We start from the raw sequence: 17913 nt of genomic DNA on the forward strand, positions 1-17913 counted from the left end.
ATTCTGATATTTCTATGGTGAAGCTGATAATACTTTCAGTTTGTACATGTGAAGTGATGTGGGTTCCCAGATACAGTCAGTGAGACCAGATTCTGGTTTTGGTCTCTGCACACAGGTAAAAAAAACTTCAGTTTTTGCTCATGTGTATACAGTCACTACACCTTACTGGTATTTATCTGAAATTAATTCTAACCCCTAACACCCCCTAAAACCACAAACTGACATCTTAACATTTCTATTTTTATACAAATGAAAGAAACAACATAGGCTATAATGTTTTTCCTTCTGTTTCCAGTCTTTATGCTAAGCTAGGCTAACCACATCCTGTCTACAACTCCACACTTAACATATAGACATTAAATTTATATTGATCTTCTCATTTCAGCATATGAAGGTGAGCAAAATTTATTTATTCAACATAGTGAAAATGTCCTTATATTAAATATACTTAGATAAACGAATTATTTCCAGCTATATAAACTTCATCACTACTCCCAGTTTAAAACTAAATATACTTAATTAACAGTTTAAATTTCAAAATTACATTTTTTATTTTTCTGTTTGATCATAATTTCCTGATGTATTTTTTTTTCTTTTTTTTTTCCTGCAACTTAGCTAATACATTTTTGTGTCTAAAGTTAACGTGACTTTAAGAACATTCTTAGTCCCTCCTGCGGAGTTTTACAACGGAACGTAGAGGATCATGACAGAAATCCATGCCTGGATTTGTGGCGCGCCAAATGATGTCAAGTTAAACGCAGACCGGATGATGGTTGATTTTGACTTCAAAATAACAGTCTAAATTGTCCTGTACATATTTTTTTCTGAAGGTTTAATGAAACCTTTGTGATGTATCTAAATAAACAGTAGTATGTAAGCAGACAATAAAGCATTTTAATATCGCAGTTGATGGTAATTAAGTGGCCAGTAGTTTCCACAGGCTGAGTTAACTGCTGAATGTTATGTATGAAGCTTCATATTCATATTGTAGCCTCTTCACAGAAATTGTCGAGTGTGCCTGAATAAAACAAACTCTGTGTGAGCTCTTATTTTCTTCTACAGTTTGTCATTTCTGAACTGAAACTCAGTTCAGGTTTTCAACTTTCTTTTTTCTTTCTTTCTTTTCTTTAAAAAAAGGACTTTACTGTCTTTGCTCTGAGTGTTTACTAATGAGCAGCTTTGCCTTCATGAACTTTATCTTCTGGTTGATAAATAAACCAAATAAAAAAATGCTGGCCTAGTTTGGAGTGACAGAGTACTGCATCAGGGCCTCCACAATCACCCAGCCTAAACCCAACAGAGATGCTTTGAGATGAGTTTAACTGAAGTGCTGACCACTTGCTCTCAGGGCTATCAGGGCTGATTTTGATACAAACCACAGGCTAATTTATTATAGTTTTAAAAGGCAATTCTAAATGAAGAAATAATCACCAAATTGCTAAAAGGCTCAGTGTTCATTTCTATTAGTTAAGATACTTTCGTCGTGCTTTTATTTTGATGGTATATACAGGAGGTGATGGAGTTGACTGTGCCCTGTTTGACGCTCGGAGGAGTCAGAGAGGGAGGCAGAGTTGAACAACGGTGAGGAAAGGGAGGACGGTCGGCGGTACCGAGGGTCACAGGGATGTACAGTAAACACAGGCAGAAAAATGCCCAAATATCACCGGCAAAATGTGGACGTTTGCTCCTTTTTCTGTCTTTTCTGTTGCTGAACGGGACACTGGAGAGAGCCAGCGGAGACACCGGAGAGGAAGGTAAAGAAACGACCGAACATGCTGTTCAACTTCTTTTACTATCTACCAGTTGCGTGTTGAAACAGTGAGGCTCAATAGATAGACTGATATGAAGGGTTTAAAGAGTGTCGTTCAGTATGTCGGGTTTTAGGTTAAGCGGGAAATGTTTTGCTGTGATAGCATCCAAACTTTTCTCGGAGTAATTGGCCGTTAAATGAAGGAGAGGGCTACGTCCGCCAAATTCCACTTTAAAATCTGGGAATTTAAATCCGCGTTGGGTACGAGTCTCAGGCGCCAGGCGAACATGACCTAGAGGACCTTTCTTTGGTAGCCTGAATTCATCCTTCCAGTACATCAGCACATACCTACTGAGTAACACCGGGTTACACCTCTACTCTCAATACCGTGCGTGGTCACTCCAACATCTGCCCCCTCCTCAAATTAATACATGGTTGATATTTGAAGAGGGGAGAAGGTGAAACGTTTCTAAAAGTTGACAGTATTGAGTTGTGCCTTTCAGGCCGAAATGAACGGAATACATTAGTTTTTCCAAGAACAAAGACTCATGTATTCTCTATTGTGTTTTATCTCTCTGTGCGCAAGGCAGCAGCAAGTATTAAGATTTTTCAAACGTGCTTCGGGCGAGCGTCTCCTGATCGAAGGCACGTATGGAAGCGCTTTCTGTTTACCACGTCTTGTCTTTTATAATAAACGTTTTTTTACAGTTTCATAAAGCCAAAGATAAAAAGTTTAAAATGTATTTGGGCTTGGTGACCAATTGCCTGTAGTATAAATCTTAAAAATAGTTTTTTCCCCCAAGTAAAGCCTAGTATCAGCCCGGTCCTGTTTGTGCGTTGTCCATAAAAGGCAGAGTCCAGAGAAATGCTGGGAAGTACAGTACAGCGGAGTGGCCCACATTTCAGCCAACTATGTCACAGAATGTGTTTTTATGGATTTTTTTGAGTGAAACCACAACAATGTAGCCTCAATCCCAGACTGGACCTGATTTTTCGCTCTTCGGGGACTGGTTTGGCATGAAGCCCTGGCAGCAGTCTGTATATGAAATGACATGAAATGAGCTCGGAAACTTGAACTGGATGTATTCAGCACCGTCCTCCTCTCAGTCAGGGGAAGGTCGAGCTGTGGTATGAAGATACATCGGTCATGTGGGCTCAGATACTCCAGGGCAAATTAAGAGCCAGACAATAACCCCTATTCAAAAACTATGTTTCAAGTTAATGTAGTTAACCGCCTCTGTGTGTGTGTGTGTGTGTGTGTGTGTGTGTGTGTGTGTGTGTGTGTGTGTTTGACTTCTGTAGAGTCTTCATCAAGTGTTCAGTGAGAGAACACACATGTAGTTTATATAAAAATTTCCAGTACTGTGAACACTTGCTGTTGTCAGATGGAAGCTAAACCAACAGCTCTGCAGTGAGTCTGGAGAAAGACTGATGATATTTGAACTCAACAGCAAAACGAGAACACCCCCCCTCTTCAGTGCTCCTTCAGAAGCTAAAGACAAGACAAATAAATCGTAGACCAGTAAAAACTGTTGGGAGTTAGTTGTTCAGATTGTTTTTACAAAACTACAGTGACACAAGAGAGGGCCATAGGTTTGTAGCTAAGCTAACAAGGAAGGTAACATAACATAACATAACATAACAATTCTGACATATTGGCTCTGAGAGCATAGTGAAACTTATGTTACCCACCTGAGAGCAGAGTGACCAGGTGAGCAGGTCACCTGAGTGACCTCCGTAAATCTTCATGCTGTTGAACTCGCAGAAAATAAATCCAGTCCAGTTTTATAACCAGGGAATGAGTTTACAATTTAGTCTACAATGTGCCCTTAATACAACTTTAGATTGATGCAAATGCGAGGTTGTTGAATGTAGAAGAAATTTAAGTTTAAATACTTCTTTATTGTCTGGACTGCAACAGCAGGGCCAAACACAAATGTCACTGACTGACTGAGTGATAAAGTTACGCCATTGGTCGGCCGGCCATGTGCTGGAGTTTCCTCATTGGTTGTTGCTCTTTCAAAATGAATTGGCACAATTCCTGTTGCATCATGACGCGTGTTTACCGGCAGTGTTGCCAACTTAGTGCCTCTGTAGCTGTATTTACCAACTCATCAGATCCTTCAGTGGCTTTTTCTTCCAGAAAGGACCCAGTGATAAATTAGGGGCTCTTTTCTTTTTAACAAACTTTAGCATCTTCCAGTAGAAGCTGCTGTTTGTATGGACACTTTCGCACATTGACCATACTCAGCCCAGCCATATACCAGGTTTTGTCGTAGTCTTGTTTAGAGCTGGGTATCGTTCAGGTTTGTTGATATTGGTACTGATACTGATGCCTTGACTTCTACACCGATTCTTAACGATATCAATTTTATCCAACCCATTTTTACAAAAAGAAAATTACAGCACACATGATGGTGAACATTTTAGTTTTACTTTAGTTTTACTTATAAACTCTTCTGTTTACTTATTAAAACCAGTTCTGTTGGTCCATAAAATTATTGAGTTTCAATGTCCAGCCCTGTTTGTTTAATATCTAAAACTGGCAGAAGGTCCAACAGAAGAGGACTGCCGCTTTTCTGTCTCTGCTCCCCAACCAGCCCTCCTCCTCCTCCTCCCTCATTGTTTTACCATATTGTTTCATTTTTTTGTCTCTCCATCACTTTGTGTCAGTATTTTCTTCTGCAGTCTGGTGTCAGCCAGTAATGCAGCAGTTAACTGGCCGCGGATCATCATGTTCTGAATAGAATGGCGATAATTCGCTGTTCCTCTGTTCCAACTGCTGCTAAAAAATAAAAACCTCCAAAAAACAACAATGCAGATGTCAGGAAAGTGGTGATTTAGTGCCATTAAAACTGGAGGATAATTTGCAGCAGTCAGCAGAACCACAGTCATCAACCATCACATCATCCATCTGCCATTAACAGTTTGTTTCTCAGCACAGACTCAGACCATTTGAAGACAGAGAATAAACTGTCAGAGTGGAAATCATTGACAGTTTCATAAGAAAAACACAAACACTTTAGTTCTTCTTTCTGAATTGTGTCCAAGATAGGAAATGTCCAGGATGTTTTAAATTTAAATTACCTACCTCAAACACTGTGTCAGAGGCATTTCTCAGCCAGGGCCCTACAGCGTGAGCCTTTCACTTGCATTTGCAACTAAAAACATTTGTGTGAACTTTAAAATGTATTTAGGAGCACCAGGTGTGAATAAAAAGTCTCACAAAATTCAGCCCAAGCAGCTCCTGAGGTTGATAAAACAATGATGATCAATTAAATCAAATAATATATATATATATATATATATATATATATATATATATATATATATATATATATGAATAGATTGATTAGGACTCTAGAAAATATAAGAAAGAGAAAAGAACATGGTCTTTTAAAATGAACAACTAATTGGTTTCCTTTTAAGAAAAATCTACATTTCTTTTGCTTGAATTGCAACAATATTATCTGTCATGTGATGACATCACTCTGAACAGAGAGACAAACTCGTCGGTCAGTGTTAAAGGAAGTGTTAAAGACAATTGCCTTTTTTTTTTTTTTTAGCAGGTTTACTTGTATGTGAAAAAAACCACATATACCCACTAACTAACAAGCTAAGCTAATTCACCACAGTAATTAACCCGGGTAACCGGCCACAGTTAATTAAATAATTAAACATTTAAACAGTCACACTAACGTCTGGCATGAAACCGGTAACTGTTTCATCTCTAACGGTGACAGCTGAGCTTCATGTGCATTAAACAAAGCTTCGATACAAAGAATTTGCCTCGATGAGTTATATTAATCACGTTAATCGAGCTCGACCATTTCCTTTGTCAACACACAGCTTCTTTGTGCAGGTTGTGTGTTGGTCAAGCTCGCGCTGATGAGTCACGCCTCGCTGCGCAAATGTAAGCGACGTCTTTCGAAACGTTTTACAGCCGTGTCTCTCTCTGCAGGGAAAACCCAGCATGTTTTCCTCCAGCAGAGCTGAGTTCGAATTCACTCAGAGTGTTTATTTTGGCCCAGTTAGACAAATGTGTGGGTGCAGTTTGCCTGGTAGACATGTTTCATTCAAGTTCATGTTGAGTGGCACTCTCAGTCAGTCACAGATGCACCTGAAAGGATCTTAGATCGGTGCAAATCCAGCGAATCCTGCACATTCAGATCAGCTGCTTGTTGATGGAGTCCTGACATCACGATGGCAGATTGTGGTAGATTACTGGGAAATTATAAGGCTAATTAACAGAACAACCTCATGATCCTGATATCATCTGTAAATTTGTGCATCTGTATGATAAGCTTGGCCTGTAACCTGATGTTGCTTCCCGTTATTGACATGCTCTGCACGCTCCCTGGCCGCTCTCCTTGTCAGCTTTCTCACACCCTCTCAATCTCAGAAGTGTCATCAGGAGGTTAAAAAGCCCTCCAAACTTCTAATGTGCTTCTGCTCTGTCGGGATTCAAATAAACTCTGCGCTCAGCACTTTTCTCTACAATATCTGCTTGTGGCACGGCCCATTTACCAGGCACGGAGCCGCAGCCCGCCCAGGGCCTGCGCTCCACATGCTTTTGCAATGTAAGGCCTGTTGTCGGAGCCCAGAGGAATCCGTATGGGATGATTGGAGAGCTCTTGAAAGCGTGGGCTGTTATTTCCAGGGGGACAGGGTCTGCAGAGCTGCTGTGGCTCGACCTCTAAACAGGCGAACTTTCATTAGCGACACGTTTCCAGACGATGTGCAGCTCACCTTTCTGCAAACACCAGGAGAGGTTGTACCCTTGAAGAATATTTAGCTTGAGACCTAACAAGCGTGTGTGGTTGTTATCTGTAACACCCACAGAAACACGGTGCGAGGTCCTCTCTGGTCTGCTGTGTGGGCTTCGTGTTTTCATTATTCATTTTCCAAGTGTTATGTTTGTGCTTTGTGGGTCTGTGGTGTGTAGGTGAAGGGGGCTGCCGGAGAGCGCTCTGCTTGTGAGAGCTTCCTGTTCCAGTCTAATTCTATCTGTCTGTGTGCCAGGATGGAGCGTAGTGTAGGTCTGCAACAACATGTGAAGTTTGTAACCCCTTTTATGATGAGCTGAGAAAAGAGCCTCTCTCACACAACAGATAACTGAGCTGCCTCTTCTCTGAGAGCTAGTGTCAGATGCTGTTTAAATGATTATGTAATGTAAAGGAGGAAGTCAAACCCCTTTAGTTTTACAGCTCTATCTAGTAAACATGTCTCTAAGTGTTTTAGCAGTGAATGCAGCACATGATATGGTTAAAAAAAACAACACAAATTCAGTAAATGCATCGTCTAAAAGAATATTTTTAAAAATCAAAAGAATAAAAATCTGTGATCCTGCCTCGTACTCCTCCACCCAAAGTACAAGGCAGCACCGTGTTCACTCCGACCTGGTATAGCTATAAAGACAGATATTAACATTGAACAGTGAGAAGAATTTTATTCCTCTTGATCCTCACACATGGTGAAAGTCCAGGTCGTATTAACGGTTTCTTGTAGGCAGAACTCATAGAGGTGCAGTTACACACATAACTCTTGTACTTTGAGAAGAGATCAGTCTGTGGACTGAAAAGTATTTGTGAAGTCAGTGATGTCAGACCAGGGACCAGATGCATCAGACACTGTAGATTCATGACTTAAACTTTGTGTACGCACAAAACCAGAAATATGCAAACACATTCCTCTTTGTCAGAATTATAAAGACATAGCATGATTCTCATTGACAAACTGGGCGCACGTGCACCAGTCTCATTTCCACTCCCACAATGAACCATAAATGGATGAAGCCCCTCCCTTAATCCATCAGCCTGCAGACGAATACACTGTCTGAGCCACAAGTGATCAGGCATAGAAAGGAACGACAAAAAAGAAACACAACCTCACTGATTCTTCGTGGATCACAAACAGGAGCTGATCAGTGAACTTGTAAAGTCCTGGTTGACTCTGACCTTCATCTGTCCATCGGGACCAGAGTCTTCATCAGGCTCAGGCTCAAACTGTGATCAGTGAATATTCAAACAGTCTGGAAACAGTCCACACAGTGACCCACAATAAATAATGAGGATATAATATCAAACAGTGTTATTGTGCCTGTCTGCGACAAGAAGCTCCTCTGGTGGGACAGTACTGATCTGAACTGAACTTCTGTTTTCGACAGAAAAACTTAAGCTCTAATTCCACCTACAAGCTGTTTCTGGACCTTTTAATTGCATCTCATAGTCTTCATCATCACATAGAGTTTACTCTGTTTTCATTAGTGACATGATGACAACTGACAAAAGGAGCAAAGTCCGACCACTCATGAGGATGGTTTAAAGCACTGGAAAAAAGCTAGTAAGAGGACCTTGAGTGAAGGCTTTCCTCATTAAAACACAAAAGTTATGTCTAGATTTTTTGTTTGGCCTACTCTTTGAGGAAATCAGCAGTGCTAGGGGTATCCTGCTCAGAGGAAGTAGATGTTTTTTCTTCATATGTGCCAGGTGACCAACGTTCACTGAAATACATCAGCAGGCGTTTTGACACCCACTGCATGTGCAGTATATTCAGTCATTATCCATTAGCCATACTCCTAGCTGCCATCGGAGGAGGGTACACTCTAGACAGTTTAATACAGTTTTTTTGGGGTGATAAGAAAATCAAGCAGTGTGTCTTTTGAAGTGACTGAGGTGCCTCCCTTAACTTGAATTACATGTTGAATACTTTTATTATATGATAGACTTGGGGCTTTGTCGATAATATTTAATATTGTGATATTTCCCACCCTATGCTGTATTTTTCACAATATCCAAACAAAAAATGTTTGTTCTGTTTTTTGCACTTTGCCCTGCTGCACAGTCAGACCCTCATTTCACTGCTTTGAAAAAAGAAGCCCTGCGATAATATTGGGATAATATCATATTTTTGATATGGCCCAAGCCCATTACATGATCTTTAATTGAATAAAACCCCCACAGTAAAGACCTTTAGCTCATATGCACATCATACATAGAGCCCCACTCCCTGAAGCTTTCATGTTGAGGCTGTGATCTCTTCCTTCCTCTTACAGACATGAATGGTTTGATTAAACCCCCCCCCCCCCCGAAGGACGAGCAGCAGGCCGAGACAAACACTCGTGATGACACACCATGAGCGAGCTGTACCTCAGCTCAGAAGAACGCTGTTTGCGTCTGATTGTGTGTCATCACATGTGCGAATCACTAATCCAGTGTGTGTGGAGACAGACGATTGGCAGGTGTACTTTGGTAGAAAATAGTTCTCAGAGAAAACACTTGGTGAGATCTGTGGATTATCTTCCTCTGTGATCTGCCAAACCAAACCAAATGTCACTGAGCTCATTGTATGGTGATAATTGCAGAGCTGCAGCTAACCATTATTTTCATCATTGATTATTAACTTGTTTTTTTTTCATATAATTTTTTTAGACCCTCCCACACCTCCTCAGAACCCAAGATGACATTTTGAAATGTTTTGTTTTGCCTGACAAACAGGCAAGATGGAGAGGTGATGAAGATTAAAGATGTTCAGTTACAATAATAGAAACAAAGAAAAGCTGAAAATCCTCATGTTTGACAAGTTAGAAACCGCAAATGTTTGGCATTTATGCTTGTTTCACATTGAAATGTTTAATAGGATATTAATAGCATTGGTTGAGTTGGTAATTTACCAACCAGGTAATTTAGTGGGTTTTTCTTCACAGATTGCTGCTTTTCACATCACTGTCTGAACATCATGCAGAAATCCATATATACTCTCAGCAAAAACACTGATGTTTCCTCCTTACTATGTGGAAGGAAGGGCTGAGGGAATCAGTGCCCTGTGCACAGCTCTACAAAGAAGTAGCAGCACAAATCACAACATGTTTTATATTCGGCCTTTATGATGAGAAGTGTGAATGAATCCTCGGTTCATCATGGAAGCGTGCACAAATGCAGGGGATGAAATGGAAACGCTGGTGGATACCAGGTAGTAAGAAAGAAGCTTCTCTGCAGAGCCTATGTCACAAACAATGCTTCTGAGGCTGTATTTCTAATGTTCGACTTATTCAAACATCTGAAGTGCATTTTCAGCTCACTCTGCTTGTGCGTAACAGAGTGCATGTGTGTTGTGCGCGCACCGATGAAGGCATGCTTTGTGTTGCTTTGCACCGGGTGATAGGGCCCTGCGTCTTTGATGTACATAGGTGGTTGATGCAGGGATGCACTGTGGAAAGGAATAGTGAAGGAACTGTCTCTTCTCTCACTGTAGATGATAAAAATCAATGCATTTTGCCACATGCACAGCTGAGTTTAGCTAACCTGATGTTTACAGTTATTTTCTCTCGCCTCGCCTCCCCTGAAATCTTCTGCCCCCAAACCCCCGTGGGGAGGCGAGCCCCACACTTTGAGATCCGCTGGCATAGAGGAATGTAGAAAATATATTGGTAGAAACCTGACTGTAGCACCAGATTATATCAGCCTGAGCTAACTGATGTGGCCTGTGTACTTAACCAAGAGAAGTAAAATAGGCACCACTGTGGATCCACAAGTGGATTGTGTGTTTTTGTAGTTCAGCGTGATTGATCCTGCTGATTGTGCCAGTTTCAGGAGAATCTTCCACTTTAATTCTCATCATATCAGTAATTTAAAGTCGTCAGGTCGATAGTTCTGAATCAGAAACTTCAATATTTGGAGCAAGTAGCTTGTGAAGGTAAAGTTGTGAAATTAAACAGGCCTTACTTGTTATTTTGATGTATTAGATACTAGAGCAGGGATCGGCAAGTAAGTTTGGCCCCGGGCCAGTGTTTTTCTGAGCCATAAGATGATGGGCCAGAACATAATCAAAGGCTAATTGAAAAAAAATGATTGATAAAAATGCAACTGGAGTTTGGAGTGTCTTGTTGGAACTGTTTAGTCAGCTGTTCCACCCTGTGGTTAAGTTGTGCTGTGTGCAGAAATAAAAAGAGCCACAGTTGTCAGTGTCTGTGTTTTGGTGTCTTTAGTCACCAACTTGCCACACAGACTTCCTTATAAGACATAGGTATATTGAGATGCAGAGAATGGACAAAAATAACTCAAGAAATGAGTTATTAATGATCATGAAATGCTCTTAATGAACTGTTTTACTTCCTCTTTCCATATTGTGAATAATGAATGTTTCTCATTGTAATTTTGAGAATGACTCACGGCTTCTTTGTAACACAGTTAACTTATTGTAATAATTATTTCAAATACTTTTACTCAGAATTATTCATTGCCATCAGTGACCCCTCCCCTCCCCCCCATGTCCAACATTGTGTTTTTTTTAATTGTCTGTGTGCTGTAGGTACAGTATCATGTTGTTTGCACAATGGCGTTAGCTAAACATTTAAGCTAGCTCGCTAGAGAAAATGTCGCTATCAAAAAGCCTAAAGAGGAAAGTTGTTACTGTTCACGTTTGTGGCAACAAGTTTGACTAATTTACTGAACTGTATTCTTTTCATACCACGCCTCCTTCAGAGGTCTGACAAGTGAGCAACAGAATCTTTTGAACTTTGAACTTTTCAGAATAAAAGCTCCCAATTAGCTCCAAATAAAGCATTGCTGCAAAAAACAAACTTCTGCACTTTTATCATTTTATTTTGAAGGCAGAATCCTTAAAGAGGAAGTGACTGTGTGGGTAACTGCTACTGCCATGAGGAGATTTATTTTAGCACCTATAGCACCATGCTTCTTTATTTGGACCGTACAGCTAAATGTGGGACTGTCAGTCTTATATCAAAGTAATCTGGTGGGCCAGGTTTGGCCCACGGGCTGCCAGTTGCCGAACACTGGGCTTCATTTCTGAAAGTGAGACCAAAGCTGTGATGGAAACGTCCAGGAGGATTCCTTGATACTTGCTGTGGCTGAACGATAAATCGTCATCATGTCCTTAACTAGATATGAACACGCGCAGTATTAATAGCAGGGTCGAGAATTGTTACACCCCTGAACTTTCTGCTGTTTGTTTCATCTTCAGGTTGTAGCAGGTTGTTGTAATCAGACTGCATCTCAGATGTACACAAACCCCGAGAATGCTTTTGTTACTCTCCTCCTTGTGATAAAATGAAAACATAATGAACAGGAGAAGTTTTAAGTGTAACACTTAACATCAGGAAGCAGCTTTTCAGTAGGTGTTCAGGACGTCTGCTGCGTCGTATCGCTAAGAGGCAAAGATGACAGAACCCATAGTTATTTATATGTAAATGTTCCAGCTTTTCAGGAACTGTAGGAATAATGTGCAACGTCTCATCAGATCTGGTTATTATTCTGTCTCACGTGTTGTAAAGGCAACTCCCATTCTGCCAGGTGTGAGGGAATATGAACAGAGCCTGTAATAATCATCAGCGTAGAGATAGGAAACCACTTTCCCCACGGAGAGCTCAAATTGTTACATTCCATCATTTTAGTCCTGTGGAAAACTGGGAAAGAGAGGGAGAGGAGGGAAGGAAACTCCAGCACTGAATGTCTCATTAAGATGGGACCAGCTTAGGGATTCTTCAACAGGGAGAGGGAGTGATAAAGAGTGAGGTTAGGAGATGAAGTCTCTGGAGATTTAGGATATAGGAAATATAAGAGTAAGCTATTTATAGGGCGACTGGCTTCACACTCCAACTCTTATATGGAGCAACTGCCTGCATCTACTGCACAGTCCTATGGGATTTTTTAAAATCTAGAGTCCTTTGATTTAGGTCAGATAAGTAGGGCTGGGTATTATTACTGATTTCCTGGATCGATTCACTTCAGATTCACAAGGTCCAGATTCGACATTGACGATATAGATTCAGTATGAGATATTTCAGTTACAACACCAACTTTGGTTGGATGTGAATGAGATCCTCAAATTCTCTCTAACCTGGTGTATTATAAAAATATTAAAGACCTCTTCTGAAGAAGATCAAGTGTTGAACCTTGTTAACGTCCATATGATGTTTTTTATGTAATAAAGACATAATCAGTCAACACCATGACTGACTGTTTCTACCTTGAACTGCAGTGAACCAATGACAGTCTCATAAGAACAGATTCAGACAGCCAGGGATTCATACGTCATAGAACCTAAGGAACCAATCCTGTCAACTTGTGGGGGTGGGGGGCGGGGCTAAATACACCTGAAACCTTTACAGCACAGAGAGCCAGAGTTAGCATTAGCACAACCAGTAACACTGTGTCAGCCACTGCCAGTTACAAGCTAACAAACAACCTAAACAAATGCTAACTACACTAACCATTCTGATCCGTCTGCTGGTCTCTGATTCTGGTCTTAACAGACTCCTCATCTGAGTCTGGGTCTGACTGAGGTTCCAACATGTGGCTGAGTCTCTCTGATATTTCCTCCTCTAACCATCTTCATACTCTCTGCTCTTTCACCTGGACACCTGGAGCCAGCAGTTGGTGGGCGGGGCCAAGGCCTGATCCAGGTGTCTCAATCAGGAAGTCAGAGTAGATGGGCTTCAGACCAGTTCTTATGTGATAAAACCATGTTAAACAAAATATTCATCATAGCAAAGGATTTTGACAAAGTTTAAACATGTCTGGAGGATCTTTTATGTTTACATTAAGAATAGAACTTAAAGTTACATTAATACACTTTTTATTCAACATTCATTTCAATTAACAACAGTTTAGATGCACATCTCCATAAATAATAGGTCGTTAAGTAATGTAATGGGTTGTAGCACACAGTGTCCTGAATTCCCAAGGTGCAGAAGAAATGATGTTTGGAAGAATTTCTTGATTTTCAGTTTGGCTCTGGATTTTACATCTTCAAGGTGCGAGACCAACAAAACCAACCATCATACTCAAGCAAACCGTTAAAGACTCCATTTACTGTGCAAAAGTGACATGTTGAGGCCATAATGAAAAATATAATTTAGTTCTAAATTGAACATGCATTATTAACATTACCAAAATAAAAGTGCATTTGTTAGCAGTTTGTGGAATCGCTAGAACTCAGTAGCAGCCTTGCACTAGTGGAATAAAGGGTGATCTAGAAACTGACAGGACTCTGTTTTCTTAGTATCTACTGTTTTCCTCTAAAGCAAAAAGATGTATTTCTCAGGTCCTCTTTGTAAGTTGAAGTTCAGCTGAACTCCAACTTAAGACATTTCAACTGCATTTAAATATTAATATGCATTTTCTAAGCCTTCAGTGAGCTCTGTCTTATCAACTGTGTTGCCCCTCTCCCACCCCCCCCACCACCTTTTCTGTTTCACCTGGACCCACATTGCTTACCTGCTGTGCGGTTATAAATGTGTATAAAACATGAGTCTTATTCATATCACTGAAACTCCCTCAAACCCGTTGTACATTTGTAATTTGCTTTGTGTAATGCCCTACAGAGAGGACAATGTACTGTACACTTCTTAATGAATTTTTTATGATTAAACCACAGACAGAGACAGAGTGCATTTTTACTGAGGTGCCCAGCAAAGTGAATGTGAGTGCGTTGCTCTGTGGAATTGTTAAACAGTCAGTTTGCTTTTAAATGATAAATTGTGCTTTGGGAAAACAGCCATAACAGCAGAGCAGCATATTCTGGAGGCATTACTTACACATGTTGATAGCTTAAGTGATGTATTCATAGAACTATTGATTTGTATGGTGCTTTTACAGTTTGATGTGGGCTGAAGTGGCCTAATAGTAACTTAAGAGGTGGATATACTGTCAAGGTACGTGCCCCCCAGTCCATACAGAGGGACTATGAGCTGAGACGTTAGAAGGGGTGTACGGTAACAGGCAGAGGTATTCAGACACATCAAGTTTGTTACAGGAGGGGAAAATACATTGGACCCTGTTTACATCCAATTGTTGGATTAATTAATACAAATTAACAGTTTGGGGTTGGGCCAATGACTGTATATAAAGATGGACGACGCGTCTCCGCTTTGTCCCAGATATGAGGTGACATCATCTGGAGCCAGAGTCTGCAGAGTAGTGATTGGCTGGTGGTCCCCCCTATACATCCTCCAGACCCAATCATGAATCAATCACAGCTGTCAATAATGATGTCACACACCTGTTTTATAGCATCCAATAAATAACACTGGGGAACACAATTTTTGTTGAGTTAGGTCTGACAGATGTTTTAAACTAATTTTTGGGTGCGGAATCCTAAACTGATCTCAGTTTTTCTCTATCATGTCAAGTTTTTGAACTATAGGATCCCCGTTTTCTTAAAACATATGAAAAATACTGTACTTAACAGATATGTGCTTGTTTTATAAAAATTTACAAATATTGACATACAATGAAATATGAAAGAAACAGGCATGACTGCAATGTTTATTTAACACTATTATGTTTTTACAAAGGATATGGCTACTGTAATTATATTATATTATATATATAATATATATATATATTATATTGTGTGCAGACATGATCTGGAACAAAGGAAATATATACCTATGTAAATAAAACACTAAGATGGAGTAGTTACAAGCTATGAAAACTAAAAAAACAGCATAAAACGAAATAGAACTTACAACGGTATGCCCATGGTTACAAGGTTAAGAGAAAAGCCAGCACAAATCCTCTTAATTCCTACTATGCTAGCTTTCTGTTTGCAGATATTGATGGTACTGACCTATTGGGAGCTGCACACTCCTCTCACCGCACTGTCTCAATTGTGACTGCACAAACAAGTTGCCACGTAGCTGTTGATGAGTCCAATTGTAATCAGCTGGCAAGTCTTACTACAGCTAATCAGTGGAATTTTGCTTATCTGGAGGGTAAGCTGTGGAGAAAAAACTTGACGTGCTAGAAAAAAACTGACTGCAATTTTGGAATCAGCATGCCAATTTTAGTTTTAATCAGCATAAAAATCTAACTCAACAGAAATTTTTTTTCAAATTGTTCCCCAGTGTAATTAAAACCAAATTTATCAGAAAAATTACATGAACATACTTGAACATCCATCAGTGCAATAAGAATTACTTACAATGACAGAAAAAATTGATTATTATTATTATTATTATTATTTTTTTAGTTAGTTAGTTACTTTCCTCCAATTTCTGCTGCATGAAAGGTTCCCAAGAACATAGTGGCCTCCATAATTCTTAAATGTGAATATGGCTGAGCTCCAGAGACCCTGTGTGGAGATGGAGAAACTTCCAGAAGGACAACCATCACTGATCTGGGCTTTAGGACAGAGTGTCCTCAGTGACTTTTTGTAAAAAAAAGCAGCTAAAGGTCTCTGAAACTGAGAGAAACCAGATTCTCTGGTCTGATGAAAACAAGACTGAATTGTTTGGTCTCAGCTCTAGGAGTCAGGTCTGGAGGAAACTGGCCCAACACCATCCCAGTGGTGAAGCCTGGTGGAGGCAGCATCAGGCTGTGGGGGTGTTTTTCATCAGCAGGGACAGGGAGAGTGGTCAGGACTGAAGGAGAGATGAACGGAGCAATGTACAGAGAGATCCGAAATGAAAACCTGGTCCAGAGTGCTCAGGACCTTAGTCTGGGTGATGTCCTGCTGTCTGTGGAGAGACCTGAAAATGTGTCTCCACTGATGGTTCCCATCCAACCTGACAGAGTCTGAGAGGATCTGCAGAGAAGAAAGGCAGAAAATCCCCAAATCCAGATGTGCAAAGTTTATAGTGTCAAACCCAAGAAGACTGGAGGCTGCAATCGCTGCTAAAGGTGCTTCAACTAAGTACTAAGTAAAGTGTCTGAATACTTATGTCAACACAAGATTTCAGATTGTCCTTTTTTATAAATTTGGAAAAATATCTAAATTTATGTTTTGACTTTGTCATTGTGGGTTACTGAGTGTAGATTGATGAGGGAAAAGATGAACTTAAATGACTTTAAGCTGCAAGATAACAAAATGAAAAAGTGAAGGGGCCTGAAGTCTTTCTGAATGCTCTGTAAATCACAATGGTAATTTAAATGCAAAGCAGAGGTGGACGTCTTTGAAGCTCAGACTCAAATATCTGTTTCAAACATCAAATATAAAGACGCACATAAAGTCTATTACACAACAGTGTTATGAAAGACTTGGACAGTGGCTGACTGAATAGGACGGGAGAGTCAGATGATTGGTTCTCACTGCGACTGTTGTCGTTCTACCAGCCCCTTGGTTCACGCCTCAGAAGACAGATCACAAAAATGAGTTCCTGCTCTGTGCAAGATTTTTATTTAAAGAGGCTGTTGGCTATGTTAGAAGTGTCCTCAGTGCCCGGTGAAAAAGAAGCTGGTATACACCACCACCCACTTTTAGTGCTTTAGGTTTTTTTTCTGCAGGAGCTGAATGAGTTTCTCTGCATACAGTTTTTAGTTAGGGGAAAACCGTCACCCCCCCTGTCTCTCCGTCAACTTTCTCTTGGTGTTGTCCTCTTACAAACTTTCCACCATCATACCCAGTACCACAAAAATCCTCAAAGTGGGTTCAAGAAGACGAAGGAGAAAAATAAAACAACAAACAAAAGAAACATTATTCATTCACATTCAATCTGGGTGCAAGGAAAACGTATGCTGTGCCATCTCAGTTCTCTGTAGCTCCACACTGGGCATTTACCCCAAGGGAGAGAAGAAGAAAAAGAAAGATGGGATTCAGCTCTTGAGTAGGACTGGGCATGCATTATATGCCACAGTAAAACAGCAACAATGTAAAGGGGCCAGAGCTGTCATTACAGGCAGCGGTTCTTGTCAGAGACCGCACAAGGATGGATGGTAAAGAGAGGTCGGTTTGAATCCGATAACATGAAACAGCTGTTGCCCCCTCGCCATTGAAATTACCCACTTATCTCTTCCCTTTTTCGTCTCTCTAGAGAGCCCTCTCCACTCCCTTTACAAAGTGAATCCACACAGGCATCTCTCAAGAAGATAAAGTATTTGCTGTGTATTATTTCTCCTCTCTCTGCCCACCCCTCTTCCCCCGTCCTCCCTCGCTCTATCTCCCAGCTGCTGGAGGAGCTGTCAGATATAGATCACACCTCTCATTGTTTTTCCCCAGCACCCTGCAGTGATAGCTCGCCAGGCGAGGGCCGGGTGTGAGTGCGAATCCTCTCTTGATGTTGGCAGAGAGTCCCTCCGGGTCGGCAGAGTAACAGAGAGAGTAAATAAAGACATGTATAAGATGAATGTTAAGAGGTGTGTGTACGAGGCCCTGAATGACGAAGAGAGAAGGTTTGGACAGGACGTTCTGTTTCCCAAAGAATT

The 17913-nt window shown here is 40.6% G+C and overlaps 1 protein-coding gene across 1 annotated transcript in view; it reads left to right on the forward strand.

Moving 5' to 3' along the window:
- Positions 1-1538: 1538 nt before the first annotated feature.
- The window catches only part of adam19a (ADAM metallopeptidase domain 19a), a 200264-nt gene continuing 183889 nt past the window's right edge, over positions 1539-17913 (forward strand). Inside the window, exon 1 of the mRNA XM_071478225.1 lies at positions 1539-1754. Coding sequence (XP_071334326.1) covers positions 1625-1754 — 130 coding nt within the window. The 5' untranslated portion in view covers positions 1539-1624. The remainder of the gene's footprint in view (positions 1755-17913) is intronic.

This window comes from Trachinotus anak, unplaced genomic scaffold, assembly GCF_046630095.1.
Source record: "Trachinotus anak isolate AG129_WGS33_773 ecotype Australia unplaced genomic scaffold, CSIRO_AGI_Tana_v1 ptg000005l, whole genome shotgun sequence".
Taxonomy (NCBI): domain Eukaryota; kingdom Metazoa; phylum Chordata; class Actinopteri; order Carangiformes; family Carangidae; genus Trachinotus; species Trachinotus anak.